Below are 24,699 nucleotides of genomic sequence, written 5' to 3'. Positions count from 1 at the left end.
ATTGTAAATTATAATTTTATGTTAAAATTAATGTGTTCTTTTATCTTTGCCTGTTTTTTTTTAATGTATTCCTACAAACGCTTTTAATCAACATCTTGTTTGAATTTCCCGGGATTTCAGATATCTGGAGTTCGGATTTCCGGAGGTTCCACTATAGGTTCTATTATTTGAATTTCACCGCTACCACACTAGTATACGATTTTTGGCTCCCACTCTATCAACACCTAGTGTATATGGTGTACCTATATTATTAAAGTAGTTTCGGGCAATTCTCGAACACGCCACAGCTGTCAAAGAAATTATGCATCTACAAATATAGTACATATTCTATGACCTGCGAATTCGCGTTTTGAAAAGGCTATGTTTCAATTTTCTTCCGTTGCGTTTTTCAAATAATCTAAGTAGTAAATCATTCACAATGTTGTTTAAAAAGGCATTGTTAAGCATTATTTATTTATTTATTTGTGTTTACACCTATGTGAATTGCGTTGAAAAACGATTCAACGGTAAGTAAAACTTTGTTTTTATTATTTTAACCTCAACATTGGAAAAAATTCAGAGTAAAAGTGTTATTACGTTAAACTATTTATTAAGTAGCATTTCTTCGCTTTTATTTCGTATTCGTTGTTTATTGAAATACGATATAATATTGAATTTCTAACAATTTTTATTTTATTTTAAGGTTAGGATATTAATTATAACTTTGTTATTAATATTAATACGTATTTTTCACCGTATTTATCCGTAAACTCATTCGAGTAAGCATAATTATTAGAATAGTAAATAAAAGCAATTATACTAAATGCCCCCTTTATTTTAGTTTTTAAATTGGAAGGACCAACAAAAATAGAAAGAGATTCTTCTAATGTTTTGGATATTCACTGCTACATTGGAAAGCCGAAAACAATTTTTAATTTATGGAAAACAGTTAAGGTAAGGAAGTTTTTAACGCTTTTGAAAATATAACAATACAGACATGAGAAAAAATTCCTTTTTCATGACTTATTTCTATGATAATTAATATAATGTTAAAAAAAAACGCATTAAAGATCGTCCATTTTTTTTTCCTTGGGGGCCAAGGGATCTTGCATCCCTTATGTCACCGCGACCATGTCAGGTCTATTGTGACTTCCCTGTGTTTTACAGCTCACTGCCAAGACCTACATGAGTCATGTAGGTCTTGGCAGTGAGTAGACTCTCAACTCTCGACCTGTCTTGGTGGTAGAAGCTTCACCTTCTCGGAGTCCAGTAGAGGTCCTCCAAGGACGTGACTTCGTTTGTGAGCAAGTGCGTCACAATTGTAAAGAATGCGGATTGGCGTTTCGCTATCCTCCATACAAAATCTGCATACTGGGGAGTCATGAAGTGAGATTTTTGTCATGTGTTTCCTCAGTCTGCAGTGTCCTGGTTAGGATCCTTATTTGTTTTTTGCTAAGCTTTAGAGCTTCTGTGGTGAATTTCCGTAAGTATCCTGTGATCAGTTCCTTTGCGTGTTTCATCCCTGAGCTGTTGGACCAGATTTCTTGGCTCTTGTCCATGGCCCAGTTTTTTAGATTAAACTTGATAGTGCTGAGTGTCAGTCCGCATATAGGTTCGGGGCCCATTGGTGGCCTCTCAGCACCAGTTCTTGCAAGTTTATCGGCAGCCTCGTTGCCTTTGACACCACAATGTCCGGGCACCCAAACCAGCCTTACCGCGTTCCTCTCTCCCAGGCGGTTTAGGGCCTCTATGCATTCATGGGTTAGTTTAGATCTTATCTCAACGGAGCCTAGGGCCTTAAGCGCCGCCTGGCTGTCCGAGAGGATGTAGATCTTTTTGTTATAGTATGATCGGTATAGGTTCATGTGGGCGCACTCCATGATTGCGCTCATTTCAGCCTGAAAAACAGTGGCGTATTCTCCCAGACAAGTTGATTTTTTCTGTCTGGGGTGGCGCCAAAGATTCCAGAGCCTGCCCGACCATCTTTTTTCGATCCATCCATATACCATACGATGTCTCCACTTTGAAAGGTGTAGGGATCATTATCTCGCCATGTCTCCCTTTCGAGTATGTCAAATATAATGTTTAAAAAAACGCATTAAAGATCGTCCATTACATTTTTTACTGTTTTATTTAGTAACTTAGCATATTAAAATCGTAATTTAATGATGAAATAACATGTTTTGAATATTGAAAGCATTAACTTTGTGGATCATATTGATATATTATTTTGAGAAATAAAAAAGTAAAAAAGTAAATAAAAGAAATAAAAAAGTAATAAATGAAACACTGAAGAGGGCAACAGGTTGTTGCCGAAACTAGTTAATAAAAATGTCAGTGGATCAGAACACAAAGTATTTTTATTTCTCGAAATAATATATGAAATAACAATCGAATTTCTACCTTAAGAAATCCTTAAATCTATTTTTAAATGCTAGTTGTAAATGTATTTACTATATACTGTTTAGAATAAATGAAGGCATTAAAAATCTTTTTTTTTTTTTATATTTATGGGTTAATTCTTTTGAAGTTCAATATTTAAAGCATTAACTTTGTTGTGGTCATACATTTTATAAAATGTTATTTTAAAACTACTTAGAAATTTTTACTACTGATTTTATTTTTCATTTTACCCTGACAAAGAGACTGGTACATTTCAAAACTGTATGCAAAAAAAGTTTAGTTTCTTTATACCAACATTATTAACATTTGTAAAATAATATAATCTTACAAATTTCAACCATAGATATTTGCTAAATTTTCTCCGAAAAAGCAGATGGTGTTTTAAATATACAACTTTCTATGTTTGAGTAGTGTAGTTTTCAATAATGGGTGGAACAGTGAATGTTACACAGTGTATAAAGTGATTACGTAAACCTTGTGAACACCAGACTTCCCCACCCTATCCCATCTCAATATACTTCTTCATCTAAGTTAAGGTATCAATAAAATCTTGTAATTATTATCTGTTTTAGTTGATTCTGAGTATCCCCTCTGAAAGATTCACTCAGTATGAGGGGTACACCCCTGAAGATGTCTGGAATGCCTACGTTGCCGGAAGGTCGCTGTGGTCGGGAAACTTGTTCTCCTGGAATAAGTCAGGGTCACTGCGACTGGATCCCTTCAACACCACCTGTGTGGCCGTCAAGACGGATGAAAAATACACCCTCCAACTTGATATAGAGAGTAAAATATTTTCTTTTTAAATACCCACAATTTTTTAGAAAAAAAATATCCAAATATAATGCAGATCATGACAATATCAACAATACATTAATACGTTTTTTCTCAACACTAAATATTTTGGTATGCAGACTTTGTTATATCGAGTAGCTGAAAAGAATATTGCCTGTTTTAGGTTTGTATAATTAAGTTCTCGCTCAAATAAACACCAGTAGTAGCACATCAGCTAGATCAAGGGTGGCCAATCCGCGGCCCGCGGAGCAAATCACACATTTTTTCCTTTAGTGTACACAAAACCACCAAAAAAACATTCCATCGTGTGTAGTTCGTATAATATCCCATATATGGGAGTATTTCACTATCCTGACAATTTCAAGACCCATAATGGCGTCAAGTAGTAAAGACGTTGGACTAAAGAAGAGAACAGTAACAGAAGAACTGAAAAGTTTTTAAGACAGATGGACTGTAAACTATTTTTCGTGGAATTTAATACAAAGCTAACATGCCTAATATGCAATGATTCTTGTTGATCTTGTTTGCTTTGAATAATAAAATAATTTTTTTTTTACGACCCGTTAGGATATTTCATTTCTAAAATCTGGCCCGGCTACAGAAAATGTTGGCCACCTATGAGCTAGATGGTCACAGCCAAATGAACTGTTACATACAAACATGTACATAATTTTTTTTCACATCCAATGTTCGTTTTGTGTTAAGTCTTAACTTTTGATCAAAACTGGCTGGGAAGACTTATATTTTGCAAGTCCCCAACCCTTTCAATTAAATCATAAATTCAAAAACTTTTTTCTTCAAGCAAAATTCCTTTCCTTTCATTTTCTTTTTTGTATGGAGTGCAATTAATTGATTACATTTAGATCTCACATTTAGATTAGAATTAAGTTCAAATACAAGTACATAGCATGAGATATAGTAAAAAAAAATAATGGGCCCTTCAGACAATATTTTGTAAAAATGGCACATTATAAATTAGCCAAAAATTATTATTCTTATTTTGTGTACCCCAATGTGCGACTGCTGTAATATATCTGAACCGAGCAAAAAAAGAAAATCACCAATTTGTTAGGTAACAGATTACTGGTTTCTTAAATTTTTATTAATGTTACTCTATTTTATAAAGTTATGTCTGTTTTTAAATACAAATTATTACTTTGTTTTCAGGTGTGGATTATAAAAAATTGGGACTCTTGGTAGCTGGAATTATTTTATTTATCTATTCACGATCTCTCGGAGAAAATGTCATGTTTTTCTACCTCAGTGGAGTAACTCTTGGCATTTTTGCATCATTCATGATACTTGTTTATTTCCTCAGCAAAATGCTCCCAGGTGTAAGTAAACAATATCTTATATATACATATATTAATTTTTCTGTTCTTATATGGCATTCTCAAGCTATATAATTTCCTTTAGCTAAATTTTTCAACCAGTTTGCTCCTTTCAAATTCTAATTAACAAGATTCTATTTCATCAAGTTCAATGTATGATAAAATATTAATAATATTAGTATACAACCACTCACACTGGTGAGTGGTTATATACTAATATTATTAACATTATTGTAAAAAAAAGAAGTAAAAATGACTAACCACAAAGTAAATGCTTTAAATATTAATAATATTGAGAATATCAAAGTTAATTTTTATCTTTTCTCTACTTTTAGAAACCTGTTGTGTACAGTGCCATGATTGGTGGTTGGACATTGGGATTCTATTTCCTGCAGTTTCTTTGGTCCAACTTTCAGCCGCTCCTCATGGCCTATCACGTATACGTGGCATGGTACGCACTTATAATGGGATTCATTAGCTTCATCATCTGCTACAAAATGGGGCCACCCAAGGACCAAAGAAATAAAAACCTCATCACCTGGACGCTGCAAGTAAGTGAAATAGTAAACTAAAATATATAAGAACCTTAGTTTCCAACTGACTTTATTCCAGTAGACTTTTTAAAAGTGTAATAAATTGTTCCACATAATAGGTAAGTACTTACGTTGCGTTATTTTTATCCTTTTAAGGACCCTAAAAATATATAATGCGGCAACATTGTGAATAAATTTGCATTGTAAATACATGTGAATTCAAATACATGTTCTAATCCAGATTTTGAACTGACAGAACATTACCAATTATGTAGCCAGTAGAAAAACTATTAATTTTGAATGGAACAAAAACAGAACAATGAGCAATCAAATACATAGTTACATCATAACAAAATAAGTTATTTTGTTTACTCTTCGATCATTAAATTATTTATCTAAGTAATAACTGGCGAAAAATTTTTATCATCACTATGTTTGTAAGCTGAGCATCAAATTTTCATTAATAATTTTATTTACAGTGAAAGAAAATATTTTTCATCAATGTATTTGTTATTATGTGGTGTCTTTGTTTTATTTTTATAAAAGATGAACAGCCTTTTTTTTTCTTTTAAAATGAAAACTAAAATAATAAAAACATTGTAATCAAATTGGTTTGTAATAATTGCAAGAGATGAGAAACATATTTTTAATTCAAGAGATTATGTATCACAAAATTAAAATTTAGGGACAAATAAATTGACGTGAATGTTTTATTTTCTAGGCAGCTGGACTGACACTAATGTATTTTAGTACGGAAGTAGTTGAAGCATTTGCCATAATAGCCACATCACTTATTATTGTAAAATCAATCCCCAATTCCTGGACTAATGCGATCAAGAGATATTGGTAAAGATCTAAATCAAATGATACCCTTTTGATATAAATCTGTCTTTTAATAACTATAATTAACTTATTTATTTTTTAACATAAATGTTAGTAATATTAGTACATATATAACCACTCACCGAAATTTTTATGTCTACCGGTTTTGAGACGTACGTCTCTTCGTCAGGACAATCACTACCACAGCATGCAAACAATACTACTCTTCACTACCATAGCACTATTTCCGAAGAGACGGGTACGTCTCGAAACCGTTAGACATAAAAATCTGGGTAAGTGGTTATATACTATTTGTGCATTTATTTTTTTACAAAAATATTACTAACATTTTTGTAAAAAAATTAATGCGCAAAAATGACTAACCACAAAACAAATGCTTAAAATATTAATAATATTGACAATAAAACTACAATTAAATTTATCAGACATGTCTTTTCAGGCGAATGAGAAATCCTCCGAAACGAAAACTTTTGACACAAGAAGAATATGTTAAACAGGGACAGATAGAAACGGAGAAAGCTCTGGAAGAGTTGCGCGGATATTGTTCCAGTCCAGAATGTCCACAATGGAAATTAATGCTCAAACTAAAAGATCCAAAAAGGTGCTTTTTTATGATTTTTAATCCTATCCCTCATTTTGTCCGCATCCACAGTGTAATGGTCAGCAGGCTTGGCTACTGTACTGGAGGTCCTGGGTTCGATTCCCATGGGGGGAGTCAAATAAATATAAGTGATTTTTTCACTACAATTTGTAATAGATTTATATTATCCACTGACACTTCGTGATGGAATTGCATTTTTAATTTATTATTAGATTAAAACCAATATTTTTAGCTTTTCCACTTTTTTATTTGACCAGCGACCGGGTTTCGTCGTTACCGACATCATCAGACTGGTGTCTGTTTAACACCAGTCTGATGATGTCGGTAACGACGAAACCCGGTCGCTGGTCAAATAAAAAAGTGGAAAAGCTAAAAATATTGGTTTTAATCTAATAATAAACTACAATTTGTATTCAATATTACCCTGGACTGGTACCTGAAGCGGAGGGCTGATCACCTTTCAAGGAAAGTGATCAGCCCTCCGCTTCAGGTACCAGTCCAGGGAAATATCAAATAAATATTAGAGTGAAAAATCACTTATGTATATTTATTTTATATTCGAACCCGGGACCATATACAATCGAACCCGGGACCTCCAGAACGGTAGCCGAGCGTGCTGACCATTACACTATGGAGGCGGACAGAAAACAGAAATTACTGCTATATAGGTAAGGATATGCAGGAGTAGTATGTAATAGGTGGGAAAAAGGGAATATATAGTAGCAATGCCTAGGGCACTTTCGAGTTGCATATCTGTACTTGTATACGCTTGCGTAAGTTGCGAAAACTACTGGTGATATATACGAGTCCCTTAAGAAAAGGACTCATTTAGAATATCCTAATTAATGTGTTTAAAATTACAGGTTTGCAGATTTTGTGGACACCAAGGCTCATTTATCGGAAGATGAAATCAACGAATATGAAACAAGTGACATCGTCATTCGGAGAAAAAATATTTCCAACCATAAAACAATTCCTAAGCCAATCGCGTCTGTCAATGGAAATTATATAGATAGCACTGATAGTTCATTTAGTTCTGACGATTACTGAAGCTCGCAGTTAGTATATATGTTATTTTTGCCAATGCGCAAAGTAACTTGACTGTTCAATAGTAAATGAACTAAATATGTACTTTTGTAATTTGGCCAAAACTAGATCTAATAACACATTGTTTACGGTGTTATTTCAATTCAAACCCTTATCTGCACCCCAATGGTGCATAGGGCACTGCATTATATAAACACAGTGTTATCTTGATCGTTAATACACGAAGAAAAGGTGATCAGCCTTCTGCTTCGGGTACCAGTCCAGGGTAATATTGAATAAATATTAGAGTGAAAAAATCACTTATATTTATTTGACCCCCCCTGGGAATCAAACCCGGGACCTCCAGAACGGTGGCCGAGCGTGCTGACCATTACACTACGGAGGCGGACATATTTGTGTCGGACGTATTTGTATTACGGTGTCATATTTGAGCATTTCAGAAACCTCATGTTGCGGCTGTGTACAAATATTTATCCATTTCAGAAACCTAATGTTGCATTTCGATTACCTTCAACTTCATATGAAAAACACATCTTAAATGCCTAATTTCTTGACGTGTTTGCTTTGCTGGGTATCGGATGGGTTTCACTGTAATACAAGTAATATTATTCTGTCATCATTCTTTCGACGCCATCCAATATCGCTTACATCAAATTACGTTTATTTAACAAACTTCACCGTAACCGATGTATTGATAATATTTTGGGTGTATATCTGTTTGTACAAAGTTTTAACAACTGAGGAATTGTCAAGATTTTTATAGATATCTCAACAGAGGTGAAGAAGTTTTTTTGAGAAAGGTATATAGATATATAAGAAAAGTCATTATCTCATCCCTTAATTTTGTAAAAAAAAAGTGTTAATTTTTATAAACAAAAGTGATGGTATTTTTTATTTTATTTTTTGTAAATATCTCTCTTTTTATGTGAGGTAAATAATTTTTCTTTTCTATAGATATTAGTTATATAAGTTATGATCGGAGCATAAGCACAATATGTTACTTGAAATTCATTTTGTTGTTGTATCAAAGTTTTAAATTACTCTTTTGGAAAATGAACATACTTTGAATTAGTGTATTTGCCATCTCAGGCATCGATCCATAACATTGTGTAAATTATTAAATCTTAGTTTAATATTGTTTCCGAGACTGATTCTGCTGCATATTATAGAAAAATAATATTCATCAAACATTTATTTAAGTTCATGTTTCCGTGGATTTATTTTTTACGTCTTCATTTTACATAGCTGACTGCACAAACTTATAAAATATGAAAACTGGCTCATTTTAATAAATGAAATAATCAATAAATAAATGAATATAATGTCTTCAAAATCATTTTTGAATGCAACTTCACAATATATTTTTTTATCAACTATAATTTTTTTCAATTGCATGTATATAAAACTTTTTCTATATAGACTGAAAACTTATGCGTGTAAGTGTTCCTAGTTAAGACATTGTGTGATATTTTTATTAATGTATAATGTAACAATAACTCATTTTGAATTATCTGTCATTTCTCTTTTACAATTTAATTACTTGGCCTTGGAGTGGTGGATGTTCCCAATTGAGAATAAACAACGTGATTTGTCCTGTTAATTTCCTTATATATTTTTTTTGTTGAAACAAATGCACAGAAACAACAAAGATGTACAGTACCAAACCCATCAATCGCAGGGACTATACTGCACCCGGTGATTCGTCTGCACTTATTAATTTGTTAAACTGTCAAATGAATTCATTTGAAAAATCGCATCACCCATTAAAAAATAAGAGCGCTAGGCGCTATATCTATAGAAGTGCCACAGAAAAGAAAATAGACCTTTATAACATTTTCTTCTTCCGTGTTCACTCCCTAGGTGGAGCATATGGCCAACACGAGACGTCTCCAAGCCACTCTGTCTCGCGCCATGTCCTTGGCTTCCTCCCAGGTCAGTCCGGCGTCTCGAAGTTCCGCTTAGTATAGTTGATGAATGGTCGTCAGTGGCCTTCCGAGGCGCCGGAATCCTCGGGGTTGGAAGAAGAGACATGAGGGGTTGATGCTCTCAGGTGGCATTCTAAGGACATGTCCCAACCATGTCCACCTTCTCCTCTTCAGGACTTCCAGTATGAGGGGCTGTTGAGTTCTTCTCCTCACATCGTCATTCCTGACGAAGTCATACCACTTAACATTTTGAGTGTGTCCAAATACTTGTTCATAGATCTGGTATCTCCGATTAGGAGTTATTTTTTTCATTATTTTAGAGTGGTTGTCAATCATGGGTAGAATATTATACATGTGTAAAGTTATCACTTAACCAAGCCTAAGATGCATACAGCACGGCATCATCTTGATGCAGTGTTATCTTTATTGTTACTTACATAAAGGCAAAGTGATGCAATCCTGTGCTTCTGGTATCAATCCAGAGTAATATTTCATAAATTGATCGAAAATCACAAATATTCACTCTGACCCCCTCCGGGAATCGAACCCAGGACTCAAATGTTAAACATTACATTACGAAGGCAGATTCATTTCATTTCATTGAATTCAGGATCATCTAAACTCAACATTTTGAAAAAATTATGTTGTGTGGCATCATGTATCATTATGTAAATTGACCATAAATACATTATTAATGTTTTCTAACCTGTACTGACACTATTGTATTGATGGTGTTATCTTGATCGTAACTTTATGAAAACAGTCATGTGATCAGACCTGCACTTCCTGGTTCCAAGGTATTATTAAAGTAAATGTTGCAGTGATATTATTTGATGATGATATTTTGCAGATGGTTATAGATTCAATAGTGATTACAATCACTATCGAATCTATAACCATCTGCACAATGCATTGATCGCTTCACTTTGGAGGTGAAAATATACCTTACTATCAACATCTGGAAGAATATACTTAACAATTTAAATTATTTATGTATATTTAATTTTTTTTATAGGAATTGTAAAATATGTTATTCCTAAAGTTTGTTCCTTTATTTTTGACAATTATTGAAGTTTTTCTTTGATATAGGATCCAAGAACAAAATGCCATATCAAGATTGAAAATGTTTTTGAAATAGTGATTAATAATTTCACTTTATTTTTTATATATTTATTATCTTTTGTATTGTCAACCATTTCTAAATAAATACATATTTTGTTCATTAGATTCCTTTTCGATACAAGGCTTCAATCGAGTTTACAAATTACCTGAATGTATAAATTTAAAGTAATTTTATTAACATTGTGAAAATATGTTAACAACAAAATGGTATTAAAACAACGCATTTAGTTTGTTAATATTGTATATTTTGAAAATATAAATATTGATAAAAATATGGTTTTATTTTTTCTTAAAGAAGAAGGCACAGTGTTTCAGTAGAGTAACCTATATGGGCCGTATTGTGGTGGGGACTGACCGGAGTCATTTGTTGTAACTTTACATGTTACGATGTGAGCATTCGTATAGTCATTACAGCAAGCCGAGCTAATTCCGAGTACTTCAACATATGTCGGATGCTCACCGCGAATGTTACCTTACGACAAAATGCTCCGGTCAGTCCCCACCTTTATAGGAACAGTTTTTTGGACATGACCGATGGGCTGAACAGATTGTGTAATTCTTAAATGCAACCAAACATTTAGCAACATTGATTCTAAAAAGCAAAGGGAAATTTAAAATTGGTCTAATATTATGGATTTATTGTTTTAAAAAAAATCGAACTAATACATTTTGGGTTTTTGCATGCTTTTTTTTGTTATATTTTAAAACTTAATCATTCTCAACGCTAGAAGCCATGAAGTATTAAATTTAGGCATTCAAAAGAAAATTTTCCCAAATGCTATAATTGATCTGTCAAAATACTGTTTCTAGAATACAGCAACTACATAAACAGGTTTGTATAATAATATATTAGTTATAATTATAAAAGATTGATTATGCATGCATATATAGGCAGTACGATCAGATAAATCTTATAAAATAATTTTTTAAATATTTTTATATGATAAAGATTCGATTTTCTTTCAACAAATCAAACTTAATCTTGTATGAATGTGGAGTTATAATTATTTACTAATTTAAACAATACTACAAAAAAATCTAGAAAAAAATCATTATTGTGTTTGCCTAGATATATTTTTTTTAGCTATTTTATGTGGACATATTCAAACAGTCTTCTTAAAACTTTATATGTAAATTGCAAGTGCTTTTGTTGTTTTCGGTGATAATATATAAAACCTCTACTCTGGCTATATGCATAGGGCTTCGTATCAGATCAACACGGTGACAACTCCATCATTAATCATACGCAGGCAAGGTGATCATTCCTTGGATCTGGGAATGGAATATATTTGAAAGGATATGGCTGTAAGTAAAAAAGTCGATTTTACTGCTATACTCGAGAAAATTAAGGACATCATGTACAATTAATTAAATATTGCCTGAAGTTATAAATCTCCTCAATTATACTTAGAAACGTTATACATATGTACATAACAAACCATTTTTGTAATATTATTACTGTCAGGGGATTTTTATTCCCCATTATAGCACATTATGTAGACTAATTAAAATGGTCGCAAGACAAATATGTCAATTTTTAATAGTCACATTTAAAATTCTTGGTAATATATCTTTTTTTAAACATTTTACTTTTTAACATAACTAAGAAGAAACAATCATTGCTAATAATATTGTACATTAAATGCAATTATGATTAATATGGCCACTTTATAATCTACTAAACACGTAAAATAAATTAAAGGATAGATTTAGCGGTTAACCTAATAACCAACCAAAAAAGTAAATTTTGCTTCATTATTATTTAAACAGATGTCAACACACAGTATGAATAAATTACCCATGTTTTAAGCAACAACAACAAAAAAGTTGTTAATAAAATTAAGTTTGAATATTGGCAATATACCACGCATCTATCTGTGATAATCTTACAGCAGGCACATTTGTGTAGTCTCACAGGTGTGTTTGTCAGCCAAATAGGTATAAAACAGTTTTCCAACATAATAGTATTTAATTGTTTAGCATCTAATTACAGATATTTCTAAAATATGACCAAAAAGTTTTTTGTTTACAATTTAAACCAAAACTAAGATGTGTAATAAAATACACATAATGAATAAACTATTGATATCATCTTTTTTAGTTAAGTTAAAGCTTGTTAATTTAAAATTAAAAGGATTAAATAACTGAAAATATGTGCTGTATTTAAAATCAGCAAATTGAAGAAGAATAATAAATTTTATTAAAAACATTGTATTATATGAACTGATTAATGGTTTTGGGCAGAAAATCATATTTTTTGTCCATAAAATAACAAAAGCAGTCAACGAAATCAGTAATCTAAATTAATAGAAAAGAAAATTTGTGAATGCCATACTTGTTGCAAAAGAATTTTTTGATTTAACAAGTTTCTACTTATAACGGTGGTGTTATTTTAGTTTTGTATATATGTATTTGTGATTATAACTCCTTAATGTATATATTTGTTAAGCATGTAGTTCTTATTGAGATTAGTTATTATTCGATTAAAAAATAAAATACTTCCATGCTGAACAGACAATGGTGGATATCTAGCACTATAAATGCCGTTACTATTATCAGTGTACCACATCGCAGTTGTTCATAGATTTTCTTCTGCAAAATCCCAACATTTAGTGCACGGCAAGTGTGGATTTATCCTGCACGGCTTGCTTTTTTACTCTTGTCGATGGTTTGTGGCGGTGGTGGGGGCTTCGCAGACAAGTGACGATTGTAAAGGCTGTAAATAAAAATAAAACTTGTGTAAACGGTGGTCTTCTAGCATTCGTGCAAGTTACATTTCCGGAAAATATCGCCAATATATACAGAATGGGAGATTTGTGTACAAATAATTGTTTAAATCCATAGATGTTTGACCATGGAATAGGGTCAACCATAGAAATATAACCTCAACATCTGCTTATATTGTCATAGACTAGCAGTAAACTGTTTTATATTTTTAAATAGTTTTATTTTACACGTTGCAAACTGATCACAGCATGCCTTCTACTTTTTGTTATGTTCTAATGTGTAAAAATACAGGTAGACATAGCTTTCTAAATGATCAAGATATTGAATTGCATGTTTTGCAAAATCAAAATAAGTTGAGGAGTTAGGAATGGTGAAGTCAGTTCGATTTTGGTCAAACATCAGCATATTTCAGCAAACATTGTACGGAATATACAACCTCCTGAACAATGTGGCTGATTAGTAATCGATTTATATTATCCACTGACACTTCGTGATGGAATTGCATTTTTAATTTATTATTAGATTAAAACCAATATTTTTAGCTTTTCCACTTTTTTATTTGACCAGCGACCGGGTTTCGTCGTTACCGACATCACCAGTCTGATGATGTCGGTAACGACGAAACCCTGTCGCTGGTCAAATAAAAAAGTGGAAAAGCTAAAAATATTGGTTTTAATCTAATAATAAATGATTAGTAATCCTTTACAAACATAATTACTTCATTATATGCATAGATTTTGTAAAAATATTTTTTAAAGTAATTATTTGTAAAAATTTATTATTTCACAAAAAATTGCATTATTTTGTTGTATGGGTTTGCAAAATTTCATTGACATTTAATGCCAATTATAAGATAGAGATTTTGTGTAACTTACATGCGATATGTCTCAGATCTTATATAATCCAACACGTGAGAAGTCCCAAGCTTCAATTGATCTTCAATATGAGGCACCCAAAAGTTCCCTTCAATTCTCAGCATCGCCTTGTTGCTAGCCAGATCCAAATTACCTTTGAAAAAAAAGTATAATTAGTTAAATACATTTGAAAAATCATGGTTTAAGATCAATAATTATGTATTTGTAGTGTATTCACATACCGATTTCAGGCGGGAGCATGACCAGTCGGTTGGCTTGAAGATGCAATTCTCTCAATCTTCCCAACTCTCCAATTTCACTTGGCAATTCAATCAAATCATTTTCTCGGAGAGATAACTGTTATAAAAAAAGAATATTTGAGGTTGACGAAATGTTATTATGTCCATTTTGATTTCCACTGTCAATAATATATGTAAATCTGTACATCTGTATCCATTTTACGTATTGTGTTAAACCATAGATTAGTTAAAATGTCAACAATATTTGAGTTCCTTTAACGATATTATATTTTGACCAAATTTAACATATTAATTTTATCGCACCTATTTGCAAATTAAATGGCCGCCATCTGGTTATTCTAGTGATTTTCAGTAGTGGCAAAAGTTTAGTTCTTATTTTACTAAGCATTTACATGGTCACACTGTCCCCTACTCACAAGAATAATAACTAAACTTTATGCACAAGAAAACCTTTCCAGCCGGGCTCACAAATGTCATAGACAACCCAGATTGTTCTCAATTAAATTCAAAAGGCCTTTAAAATGTTGGTCCCAATTTCTAAATTTGGCCAATTGCACCATGTTGCCAATCATATATTATGCACACGTGAAGTGAAGCTCCGAGAAGTTTAACATAGCAGGTGGGTTTACAATATGGTTGTCAAATAATACTTACGATTTGTAAATTTTTCAGTTGACCAATACCAGGCGGAAGGTACTCAAAATCATTGTCACCAAGGTACAGGGCTCTTAGGGTTTCTAGAACAACACAACAATATATTTATAAAAATTTATTAAAAAAAGTTAGAGCTGTATACAAAATTGTACAGGGAATTTTTTTTTACAACCTGTTGTATACATTTGTGTTGCTTTTTATAAAAACACCGATTTTTTAAAGAGTGAAAGTGGAGACTGACCGGAGCATTTTGTTGTAACATAATGTCGTAACATCGCTCGCGGCGAGCATCGCCGAGCATCCGAAACCATGGATGGAGCGCTCAGCTCGGTGTACTAACTGCCTGAATGCTCGCATCGTAACGTAACACGTTACGACGAAATGCTGCGTTCAGTCTCCACCTTAAACTGTGAATAGTTTACCATCACACCCCTGGAAATCGAGAATTCCTAAGATTTATTCTGGTTTCTAACATGCTTGCGCTCTCTGCATCCTATATGCCCATACCATCTCAATTGTCTTTTCTCTAACTCCCTATTGATGTCTGCTACGCCCAGGCTTCCACGACTGTGCGAACTCCTTATTTTGTCTCTAAGGGACACTCCCACAATACAATAGAATTTACAACATTTTGAGTGTGTCCAAATACTTTTTCATCTCACAAATAGATGTCTCTAGTGAAGTTCTAGTGATTCAAGAACAATGTTTCAAAATTGGTTCATATATATATGGAACTTCCAATAATTTGAGTAGTGTGGTTGTTAATAATGGGTAGAATTGATGAATGTTACACGTGTGTAAAGTGATCACTTAAACCAGCCTATGACGGTCGTCAGCCCCGTAAATGCCCAGACTTCCATTTTCTTCTTCATCTTTGATGAGATGTCAAAAAATGATAGAATGCTGTAGTGCAGTGCTCCGCAACCGGTGTGCCGCGAGCCGGATACAGGTGTGCCGCAGTCAAATTAATGACATTTATAATGTATAATTATTCATCATGTATTTATACACAATAACAAATTATTTTTAATAATTTTGTCTATTTTTCGTAATGTAGTAAAGAATAATTATTAAAGAAAATAATTTTTCAAGTCTATATTTTTTATCCTTTGGTGTGCCGCGGAATTCTAGGAAGAATTTTGGTGTGTCGTAAGTGGAAAAAGCACTGCTGTAGTGTATATTAATAAATAAAATAGTAAAAATCACCCATCATGAAGAAATTTCCCGGGAGGGTGTTTTCGTTGAGATTGTTGTACGTCAGGTCGAGGATCTCGAGAACGGGGAAGGCTCCGAACCCTCGGGGGAGAGAGTCCAGCCGGTTGATGGACACGTTGAGGATGCGCAGCTTGGGGAGGGACGACATGCTGACGGGCAGCTCTCGGATGTGGTTGTTGGAGAAGTTCAGTATCTCCAGGTTGATCAGGTTGGCGAGACCGGGCGGAACGACAGCAATCTTGTTGTGACTCAGACTTAGCCTGGTAATGTTTACCATGTTCACTGGAAACCAATTCATACTATTTAGGGAGGAGTCGTAAAAATCGTCGAGTATGTACGAGGAGATGCATGAATGTAGAAGAGGCGAAGAATGTTTGCAAAGACAGAGTGGTGTGGCGTTCGATTCTCTCTGTCTACCCCTGCGGGGAAGCAGCGTGATGGTTAGTTAGTTAGTTTTTATTATCAATGGAGGCAGCATTGACTTTGTAAGGTAAAAGTGGGAAAAACTATATAATTGTTGTTTTATAACAAGTAAATAGTATTTATAACTAGATATATACCATAGATTTGCTATAGAATACCATTGTTTTGTAAGTTGTTATAATGTAGGGCTAGAACTTTTTTGGTTGTTATAAAGGAAAAAGGGAATATTTTGAAAAACAAATATGTAATTCATAATTTAAATACAATGCGTGAATTAATACACGGTGTGACAATTGGTATACACCTAAAAAAACATGGTGATAAGAATAACTCAAATGCAATTTATAGACACCTTGAAATCACGGATATCTCCATATTTTAATCAAAATGTATACAAATATTGAAATTTGGAATACATGCAACATTTTAAAGTAATTTTTTAAGCAAAATTTAATAATTAAGTCAGCCGTTTAAATCATTGTAGGTTATTTTTAGATAATATGTCATAACATCGTTGACGGAAAGGGCAGGTCCCGCCCACAATTCAAATCAAAACAAGATTCCTTATTTGGTCATAAAGAGCTAGTTGTTGCAGCTGTGTAAAAAACTCACATAATCCAGGCAATTCCTCAAAGTTTGAAATCCCTTTATCCACCAAATCCAACTCGGGATTTGAATTTTCCTTGGCTTCATCGATAGCCTTCTTGGATTTTGACATCTTGCTCGAATTCGGAATACAGGAAACTGGAGCTTGCATTTTGTGCGCAGACGTGAAAATTTCAGGAAATACAGCTGTCAAACGATATCGAAAAGATGAAAAAATATTTTTCCCCATTTTTTCATATGGTATCATTAGTTTGTCTATGAACTTTATTTTGAATCGTACAAAATTTGATCTATGGAACTATTTCTCTCGTAAATTAGTTTTATCAATCATATTTAATCCATATTGGAAGCTTAGTGGTTGTGTACTACATAAAATAAAATGATTGACCGGGAGATTTTTGCTCTCCCGTTATTATTATTAGTATTGTTTAGTTTGCAGTGCTTGTGCGATAGACATGGTTTCGGTTCGCATACATTGCATTTATATAAAACTGACGTAAAACATGACAAGCGACATGTAGCTGTTTTTGATCGAAGTGATTTTGACGCCGGTTACGATGATGATTTCTATCATTCACGCTCCAAAAGAGACGTTCCGTCCAGCAACCCCGATGGAAACATCACCACCCGGGTAATAAACTATTTCCTTATTCAATTATCGTATTTATTGTACATGACGTTTGGTATATTATGCTGGTACTCGTATTGTTGTCGAATTAGTTGCGTCGTTGGTTCCTATCAGAAGGTATTATTAATAGATTGATATTTGCGTTTTCATTTATTTTTCTTTGTTATGATGGGTCACGTGAATATCGCAATGACTAATGAAAAATATCGTGTGAAATTTTGACAATCATTATCTTATCTTTAACAAAGACTGCAATATTATACTTTTCTTTTAATAAATAATATTACACAAAACAATGTTGGGTAAATTTCTGAACATATTTTTACAAAAATGGGCAATGAATTTTTATTTTTTAATATTTCAAATGAAATATGATATGAATTTTATTTCGAAATCGATAGATGACTTTATTAAAATGTATTAATAAAATAGTTAGTAAGTTTTTATTAAACAAACTTTTTAAAATTTCTATAAGAGTGCCTCAAATATAACATTCCCTTATTCTATTAAAATGATTTGTCAATTTTTTATGAATGAACACCTGTGTACATACGTGTACTGCATATATATGAGTCAACAATTAATTGCATTGCTGTTCATTGCATTAATAAGCATGCAGTGCATAATTTAAAAATATATGATATTAATATACCGGGTTTTGTCATTACAGGCATCATCACCGGTCTGATGACATCAGTAATGATTTTGATTTTCCATACAACACATCTTTTTCTTTTCCTGTCTTTTTTAAATTGGAATTTGCCCTGTAGAATTAAATATTGTCGATGCCTACCCAATATGGCCCATGTTTTGTACGTACATATTTACCACATGTATCATATTGTGTGCATCAACATATGCAGTTTTTATTACAATGTAAGGACATTTTTAATCTGTTTGAACAAGTTGTTGCAAGGTTACCTTTTTTATAACCTGAACAATGGCCAGTAAAAGACATTGTCTAATAATAATAAAAAATATCTCCTTGCATTTCTTCCGTGGATCACATTAAAGCCTACAGGCAAAAACTGGAAACAGCTGTTTTTTTAGCTAAAAAATAAATTGTGTTAACTAACTAACTAACCATCACGCCGCTTCCCCGCAGGGGTAGGCAGAGAGAATCGAACGCCACACCACTCTGTCTTTGCAAACATTCTTTGCCTCTTCTACATTCATGCATCTCCTCATACATACCCTACGATTATTACGACTCCTGACCCGGCCGCTTTCAAGTATTTGACATACCTGATTGTGCCAAGTTTTCCTCGGTCGTCCTCTGCTTCTTTTTCCAACTACATTCGCTCCATAAATTTGTTTAACCGTTCTTTCTTCACTCATACGCTCCACATGTCCAAACATCTCAACAAATAAATTGTGTATCATGTATAATTTTTGCCATTGATTACACAATGTTTTCTTAGGTTAGAGTATATAATTTTAGCACATTCATGTAAATATTTGATAAGTATGTTAACATAGGTGCTGCCAATTTAAATAAAAAATAACCGTGTTTGAGTTTTACTCTATTGGTGAGTCACGACTGATTAAACGGAAGATAAAAAAAAGAATATATATTTTTGACTGTTAAATTTACTGTATTGTAGACGAGGGTTGTTCGTTAATGATTGGATCTTAATGATCTGTTCACATTCTTTGATTGAGTGACTAGATCCCAGTTAAAATGAATCTCGTTCACAATCGCGGACTCGTTCACTGGTTTACTAGTTCACAAATAAATTAATTCACTGATTCATTGATCTGTTGATATTATCGGCTCATCCATTCATGTTATAAGAATCATAGAGCTTATTAAACTAAGAGAAGGGGTATAAAAAAGGTCTCCGGAAAAAAATTGGAGAACAGTGTGACGATTCATGATAGCAAAATGTTGTCAGTAAGATTTGAGATACAAACTCTCTCCGTTCAATTAATCCCAATATGCTTATCACGTAGACTCCATTACATCCATGGATATGAAAGTGGATATAGAGTGAAAAAAAATCTACTATTGCCGCCGTTACTACGGTAAAATAAGTTTGAGCTATTCTTTGCCGAGGTGCCCACACCAGGTGACAAATCCGTAAAGGCCTTTTTTCCCTGTATATGGTACAAGCAAAGCATTAAACTTACACAAACTATATTTAAAAAAAAACATTTTCTATGACATTTTATTGATGTTTCTTACAACCTAAAATATTTTTATTCCTTTCAAAGTACGATTTCGCAATTATAATATTGTTTAACCTATTAAATAACAATTAATACTCTCACGATAATATTAATTATATGCTTATTATATTTGTGAAAATTGCGAGTCTATGATAAATAATTATTGTTATTTGCTAATAAAAAATGGCTGGTATAGTCTGACACTGCTGATTGTGTTATCATAATGCTATACTCACTCTATCCTACAAACAATAATATCCTTATATGTAAAGTTCATTATCATTACTAGATAAACTAAGCACTCAAGGCTATTTATTACTCTAGGTTTACCAGTTCTACTTTCTCATAATTCATTTCTTTCTATGTTTTTGAATATCTCCAAGTCTTTGTACTTATATATGAAATTCAAAATCAGTATATCAATATGTATGTCAAATTTTTATTAAATTATGAACAATAAAATAGTTTGAACAATTGATAATTGATAATCAATAAAGTAATATAAAAATTTAAGTTTTGTGTTGTATTACTTCTTATATTTGAATAGTGATCTTTTTATTTCCAAAATGTACAACTTATTTAAAAAAACAAATATTGATCAATCCCCATTTAGACATAATACATTTCTATTCAAACATGGATAAGCATAAACAATTCCTCAGTTACTCGAAATATCCACTAAATACTAATTCCTAGTTGAACTTTGTGGAACTAACTAACCACAGGCAAAATGGTGATTGATACGTCACACATGTAAAGAAATCAGTTATTTTTGTTTTCTTTATTGTTATATATTATTATATTAAAACCCTTATCCGCACCCCAATGGTGCATAGGGCACTGCTTCATATAAACGCAGTGTTATCTTGATCGTTTTACGCATGAAGGAAAGGTGATCAGCCCTCCACTTCATGTACCAGTCCAAGGTAATATTGAATAAATATTACAGTGAAAAAATCACTTATATTTATTTGACCCCCCCTGGGAATCGAACCCGGGACCTCCAGAACGGTAGCCGAGCGTGCTGACCATTACACTACGGGGGCGGACGTTTCTTCTTCTTTATTGTACCGCAATTAATTATTTTTATTTGTATTTATATTTATATTATTATTATTACTATGTGGACCCACTAAGCCATCTGATTAAGCTTATCGGCAGATATATTTTTATTCTCTTTTTTGCGCACTAAACATTTTTTTCAAATTTGTAAGGATCGCTAGTAAAACATGGTAAATATAAAAAAAAATACTATAATATAACACGTTTAACTGCCAATAACAATAGGTCGTGCTTGTAAATGCCCAGACTTGCAAATTTCCATCTTATTAACACATTGGTTATGGCAACCTTTATTGAAGAAATGTAATTTGACACGGGCAATATAAGGTAGCATGGAAAAAATGATGACTTAGCCATATTTGGAAACCAGAACCGAATGATAATATTTTGTATTATAGTGACACCTATCCGCAACACAGCAAAGCAAACATGACCTAAGAAATTTGACCTTTAAGATGTTTTTTGTTGTTGTATATGACGTCAAAGGTAACCGAAATGCACAAAAATTTGCACACCGTTGCAACATAAGCAATATGCAACAAAATGTGTTAATATCACGCAATCCCAAATGATGATGAGCTCAACAAGCTGCTCTCTAGCGTGACCATAGCTCAGGGAGGCGTCCTGCCCAACATCTCGGTCATTCTCCAGCCTAAGGAGATTAAGAAGAACGCGTAACACTATGTCGGCTTAGCTTATCTCTCCCCACCCCAGACTCTGCCTACTCGACGCCCCGAGACCAATCGCCAATGTTTTATTTTTATTATTTATCTATCATTATCATCATATTATTCTCATGTTATTGTTTAGAGATATCAATTATGTAATATTTAATTTTGTTTTATTTTTAATTTTGTACAATGTCTGCTTGGCAAAGAGTTTGGAAACCCTTTGAATATCTGAAATGTAAAGTGTTATTAATCCAATAGCAGAAGCATTATCAATTCATTAGTTGAACACACAATGTTAACCTTTGCCTTCTAGCCTTGAACAGTTTTAAATTATTGAGTACAATTGATCCCTACTCATTTCCAGGAAATGGTGTCAATTTTCATTAGCCTGTGAAGCAATATCAACATACTGGTGTGTTGATATGTAATCTCGCTTTGAAAAAATATATTTGCCTGAAAGAACCTAATTAGCATGCTATTGACAAAATGTTTTGAAAAATATTAGAATGATTTTTAAAATGAAATTCTGGGTAGAATTCTAACCTAGTTAGCTCGAACAGGGGGATCGAAATCCCCCATATATGAATTTTAATTCAATAACTTTAGTATTATAAGAGCTACTTACTCCATATTTTTGTGATCTCAAAAATAATATTAAAGAATTTTAATTTTTATAATTTAAAATCGTTCAATGTTTCAAAATATTGTTTTTGTATATTAGCATGTTAATTTTTTTGTCTTCTAGCAACATGTTATTTCTTTCACTCTAATAAATGTAGTATTACCATAAAGGTGGAGACTGACCGGAGCATTTTTTTGTAACGTAACACATTACAATGCGAGCATTCAGGCAGTCAGTATCCATAGTTTCGAATGCTCGGTGATGCTCGCCATAAGCGATGTTACGACGAAATGCTCTGGTCAGTCTCCACCTTTAGAAGAAAGCAAGACAGTAAGATTACTCTTTTTGTTCGATCCGATTTCCGACCTCTCGCTTAGCTGGTGTCCGGCTGCGCTCTGGAAAGGACATGGAGTCTGTGACTCTGAGTTACGAGTTGCGTAATACAACTTCCATACAAATGTGAACCGGGGTCTTTTGGTACCCCGCTTCGGATCACGTGTAATTTTTGGATGAACAGTGCGGGAAAGGTTAATTAAATTAAATTTTACCATTTACAGATAGCCAAAAACATTTAGTGTCGTGTATATTGTATCTGCATCACTCATAATTCAAAGAAAAAATATTATTTAATGTATTTCTTTATTTTCTTTTACAAACAAGGAAAATGAGCACTGTTTATTCAATATATTGACCAGCAGACGATAACAACAATTAATTTAAATTGATAGTTAGGTGGAATGAACGCATTTCTATGAGTTGTTTATAACTTACTACTTCCTACACCCCCCTTCCCTCCCATTCGAATACTCCTACATTAAAATTTCTGTTTGTTTTCTTTTTCATTTAGTTTATATTCAATGTGTTAATTTATTATTCATTGCAATCACTAATGAAATCTTTGATTGGTTTATTTGTTGTTATTTTTACATATTAAAAAAAATATATTTTAACTGTTAATTTTATAAATAATTTTAAAAAATTACTTCTGAGATAATATTAAAAAAATATTAAAGTCTCAAAATGGACAGAATAGTTTTTTATACAAAAATGTGGCCATTTACTCGGCTTGCAGTTATTGAGTGGGTTAAGTGATCACTTTATATACTTATGTGCCAATCAACATTCTGCCCATTATTAAACGTCCACATTTCCCGAATTTTTGTAGTTGTATGTTATATTTTGACAACCACCTTTGTATCTCATAGATCAGAATGAACTGCCATCTGTTGACCACTTTGTGAAGCTAAAATAGATTTTTTTTTAAATTTACTCTTGTACAATACCTCTTCATGAGTTTTATTTAACGAAAACTAACAGATGTTTTCATCTATAGGTGAAAAGTAAAACATTTACTTTTACTTTTCACCAAGTACTTTTACTTTTCAACAATAACTTTTTTTTGTAGATGAAAACATGTTAGTTTTCGAAACTAGTTGTGTGTAATCAAATAAAACTCATTAAGTGGTATTCTACAAATGATTAATTTAAAAAAAATCAATATGCCGTTCCACAAAGTTAATGCCGAATCGATAAATAATATGTTATTGAGCTGTTTATTTATTTATTGAATGGCTAAGGCCTTTAACATGATTAATACATACATACAGTATCTAATATAAAAATACACTAATAAAGAAACAAAAAGTCTTAAAAATAAAATAAAATAACAAATAGTAAGCACTGGTAAATACACTTCTCCTTCACACATTATCAGCGAGCAGCGAGACAGAGTGAAACACAACGTTCAAATTAATCCATTATAACATGGAGAAGAAATGCTGAGAAGGTACAGACTTTAAGGTGGATAACAATGTATTAAATAAATGTATACTTTCAAAAGCATTGGCCAACATGTAACGCGGAATCGGAGAGAACATGGCATCATTGTTGATCAGTATCTCATCTGATTATCCTTTCCAGATCAACCATCTGAATGATACCCACCAGCAGCTGATGGTCCACTGGGTGGGGGAGGGCTCCAGCGTGATCATCTGCCTGGCGCGCGACCCCAACCAACCCAGCTCCGGGCCGGGCATACCGTCCTCGCTCTACATCTCCTACGACTACGGTGACACCTTTGAAAACAAGACCGAGAGCTTCAAATTGGGCGACAAGCCTAGCGATGAATACGCACAGCTCGATAAGTTCTACAACCATCCCCAGATCACGTCATTCGTAAGTTTTTACTCTTTTATTTTTAATATATTTTTTTAAACCCTTATCCGCACCCCA

At 32.8% G+C, this 24,699-nt stretch overlaps 3 protein-coding genes across 3 annotated transcripts in view; 2 read left to right on the top strand and 1 right to left on the bottom strand.

The window, feature by feature from the left end:
• The first annotated feature begins 337 nt into the window (after nt 1-337).
• Nucleotides 338-7,741, top strand: Nemp (Nuclear envelope integral membrane protein). Its single transcript, XM_088257145.1, has 8 exons — nt 338-506; nt 821-933; nt 2,955-3,165; nt 4,342-4,508; nt 4,841-5,056; nt 5,760-5,884; nt 6,321-6,482; nt 7,346-7,741. Exons 1-8 carry the CDS (start codon nt 419-421, stop codon nt 7,530-7,532), a joined length of 1,269 nt encoding a protein of 422 aa, XP_088113271.1. The 5' UTR covers nt 338-418; the 3' UTR covers nt 7,533-7,741.
• Nucleotides 7,742-12,972: 5,231 nt separating this feature from the next.
• ics (ras suppressor protein 1) lies at nt 12,973-17,487 on the bottom strand. Its single transcript, XM_088257146.1, has 6 exons — nt 17,322-17,487; nt 16,278-16,568; nt 15,072-15,154; nt 14,400-14,514; nt 14,179-14,311; nt 12,973-13,292 (listed from the first exon to the last, which is right to left on the bottom strand). Exons 1-6 carry the CDS (start codon nt 17,464-17,466, stop codon nt 13,208-13,210), a joined length of 852 nt encoding a protein of 283 aa, XP_088113272.1. The 5' UTR covers nt 17,467-17,487; the 3' UTR covers nt 12,973-13,207.
• Nucleotides 17,488-17,624: 137 nt separating this feature from the next.
• LOC148311157 (sortilin-related receptor-like) overlaps nt 17,625-24,699 on the top strand; it is a 46,748-nt gene continuing 39,673 nt past the window's right edge. Inside the window, exons 1-2 of the mRNA XM_088257144.1 lie at nt 17,625-17,946; nt 24,388-24,642. Of these exons, the coding sequence (XP_088113270.1) occupies nt 17,695-17,946; nt 24,388-24,642 (507 nt within the window). The 5' untranslated portion in view covers nt 17,625-17,694. The remainder of the gene's footprint in view (nt 17,947-24,387; nt 24,643-24,699) is intronic.

This window comes from Brachycentrus maculatus, unplaced genomic scaffold, assembly GCF_059751285.1.
Source record: "Brachycentrus maculatus isolate JH-2025_06_01 unplaced genomic scaffold, ASM5975128v1 h1tg000071l, whole genome shotgun sequence".
Taxonomy (NCBI): Eukaryota; Metazoa; Arthropoda; class Insecta; order Trichoptera; family Brachycentridae; genus Brachycentrus; species Brachycentrus maculatus.
This window is presented reverse-complemented; position numbering and strand designations above follow the sequence as displayed.

Excerpts from the sequence above, each read along its gene's own strand:
- ics (XM_088257146.1), bottom strand. The coding sequence starts at position 17,466 with ATGCAAGCTCCAGTTTCCTGTATTCCGAATTCGAGCAAGATGTCAAAA. Across the intron at positions 15,155-16,277 it reads GGGAAATTTCTTCATGATGG|AAACCCTAAGAGCCCTGTAC; the intron begins GTGATTTTTACT and ends GTGTTGTTCTAG. Across the intron at positions 13,293-14,178 it reads AGATCTGAGACATATCGCAT|CCTTTACAATCGTCACTTGT; the intron begins GTAAGTTACACA and ends TTTTATTTACAG.
- Nemp (XM_088257145.1), top strand. The coding sequence starts at position 419 with ATGTTGTTTAAAAAGGCATTGTTAAGCATTATTTATTTATTTATTTGT. Across the intron at positions 3,166-4,341 it reads CCTCCAACTTGATATAGAGA|GTGTGGATTATAAAAAATTG; the intron begins GTAAAATATTTT and ends CTTTGTTTTCAG. Across the intron at positions 4,509-4,840 it reads TCAGCAAAATGCTCCCAGGT|AAACCTGTTGTGTACAGTGC; the intron begins GTAAGTAAACAA and ends CTCTACTTTTAG.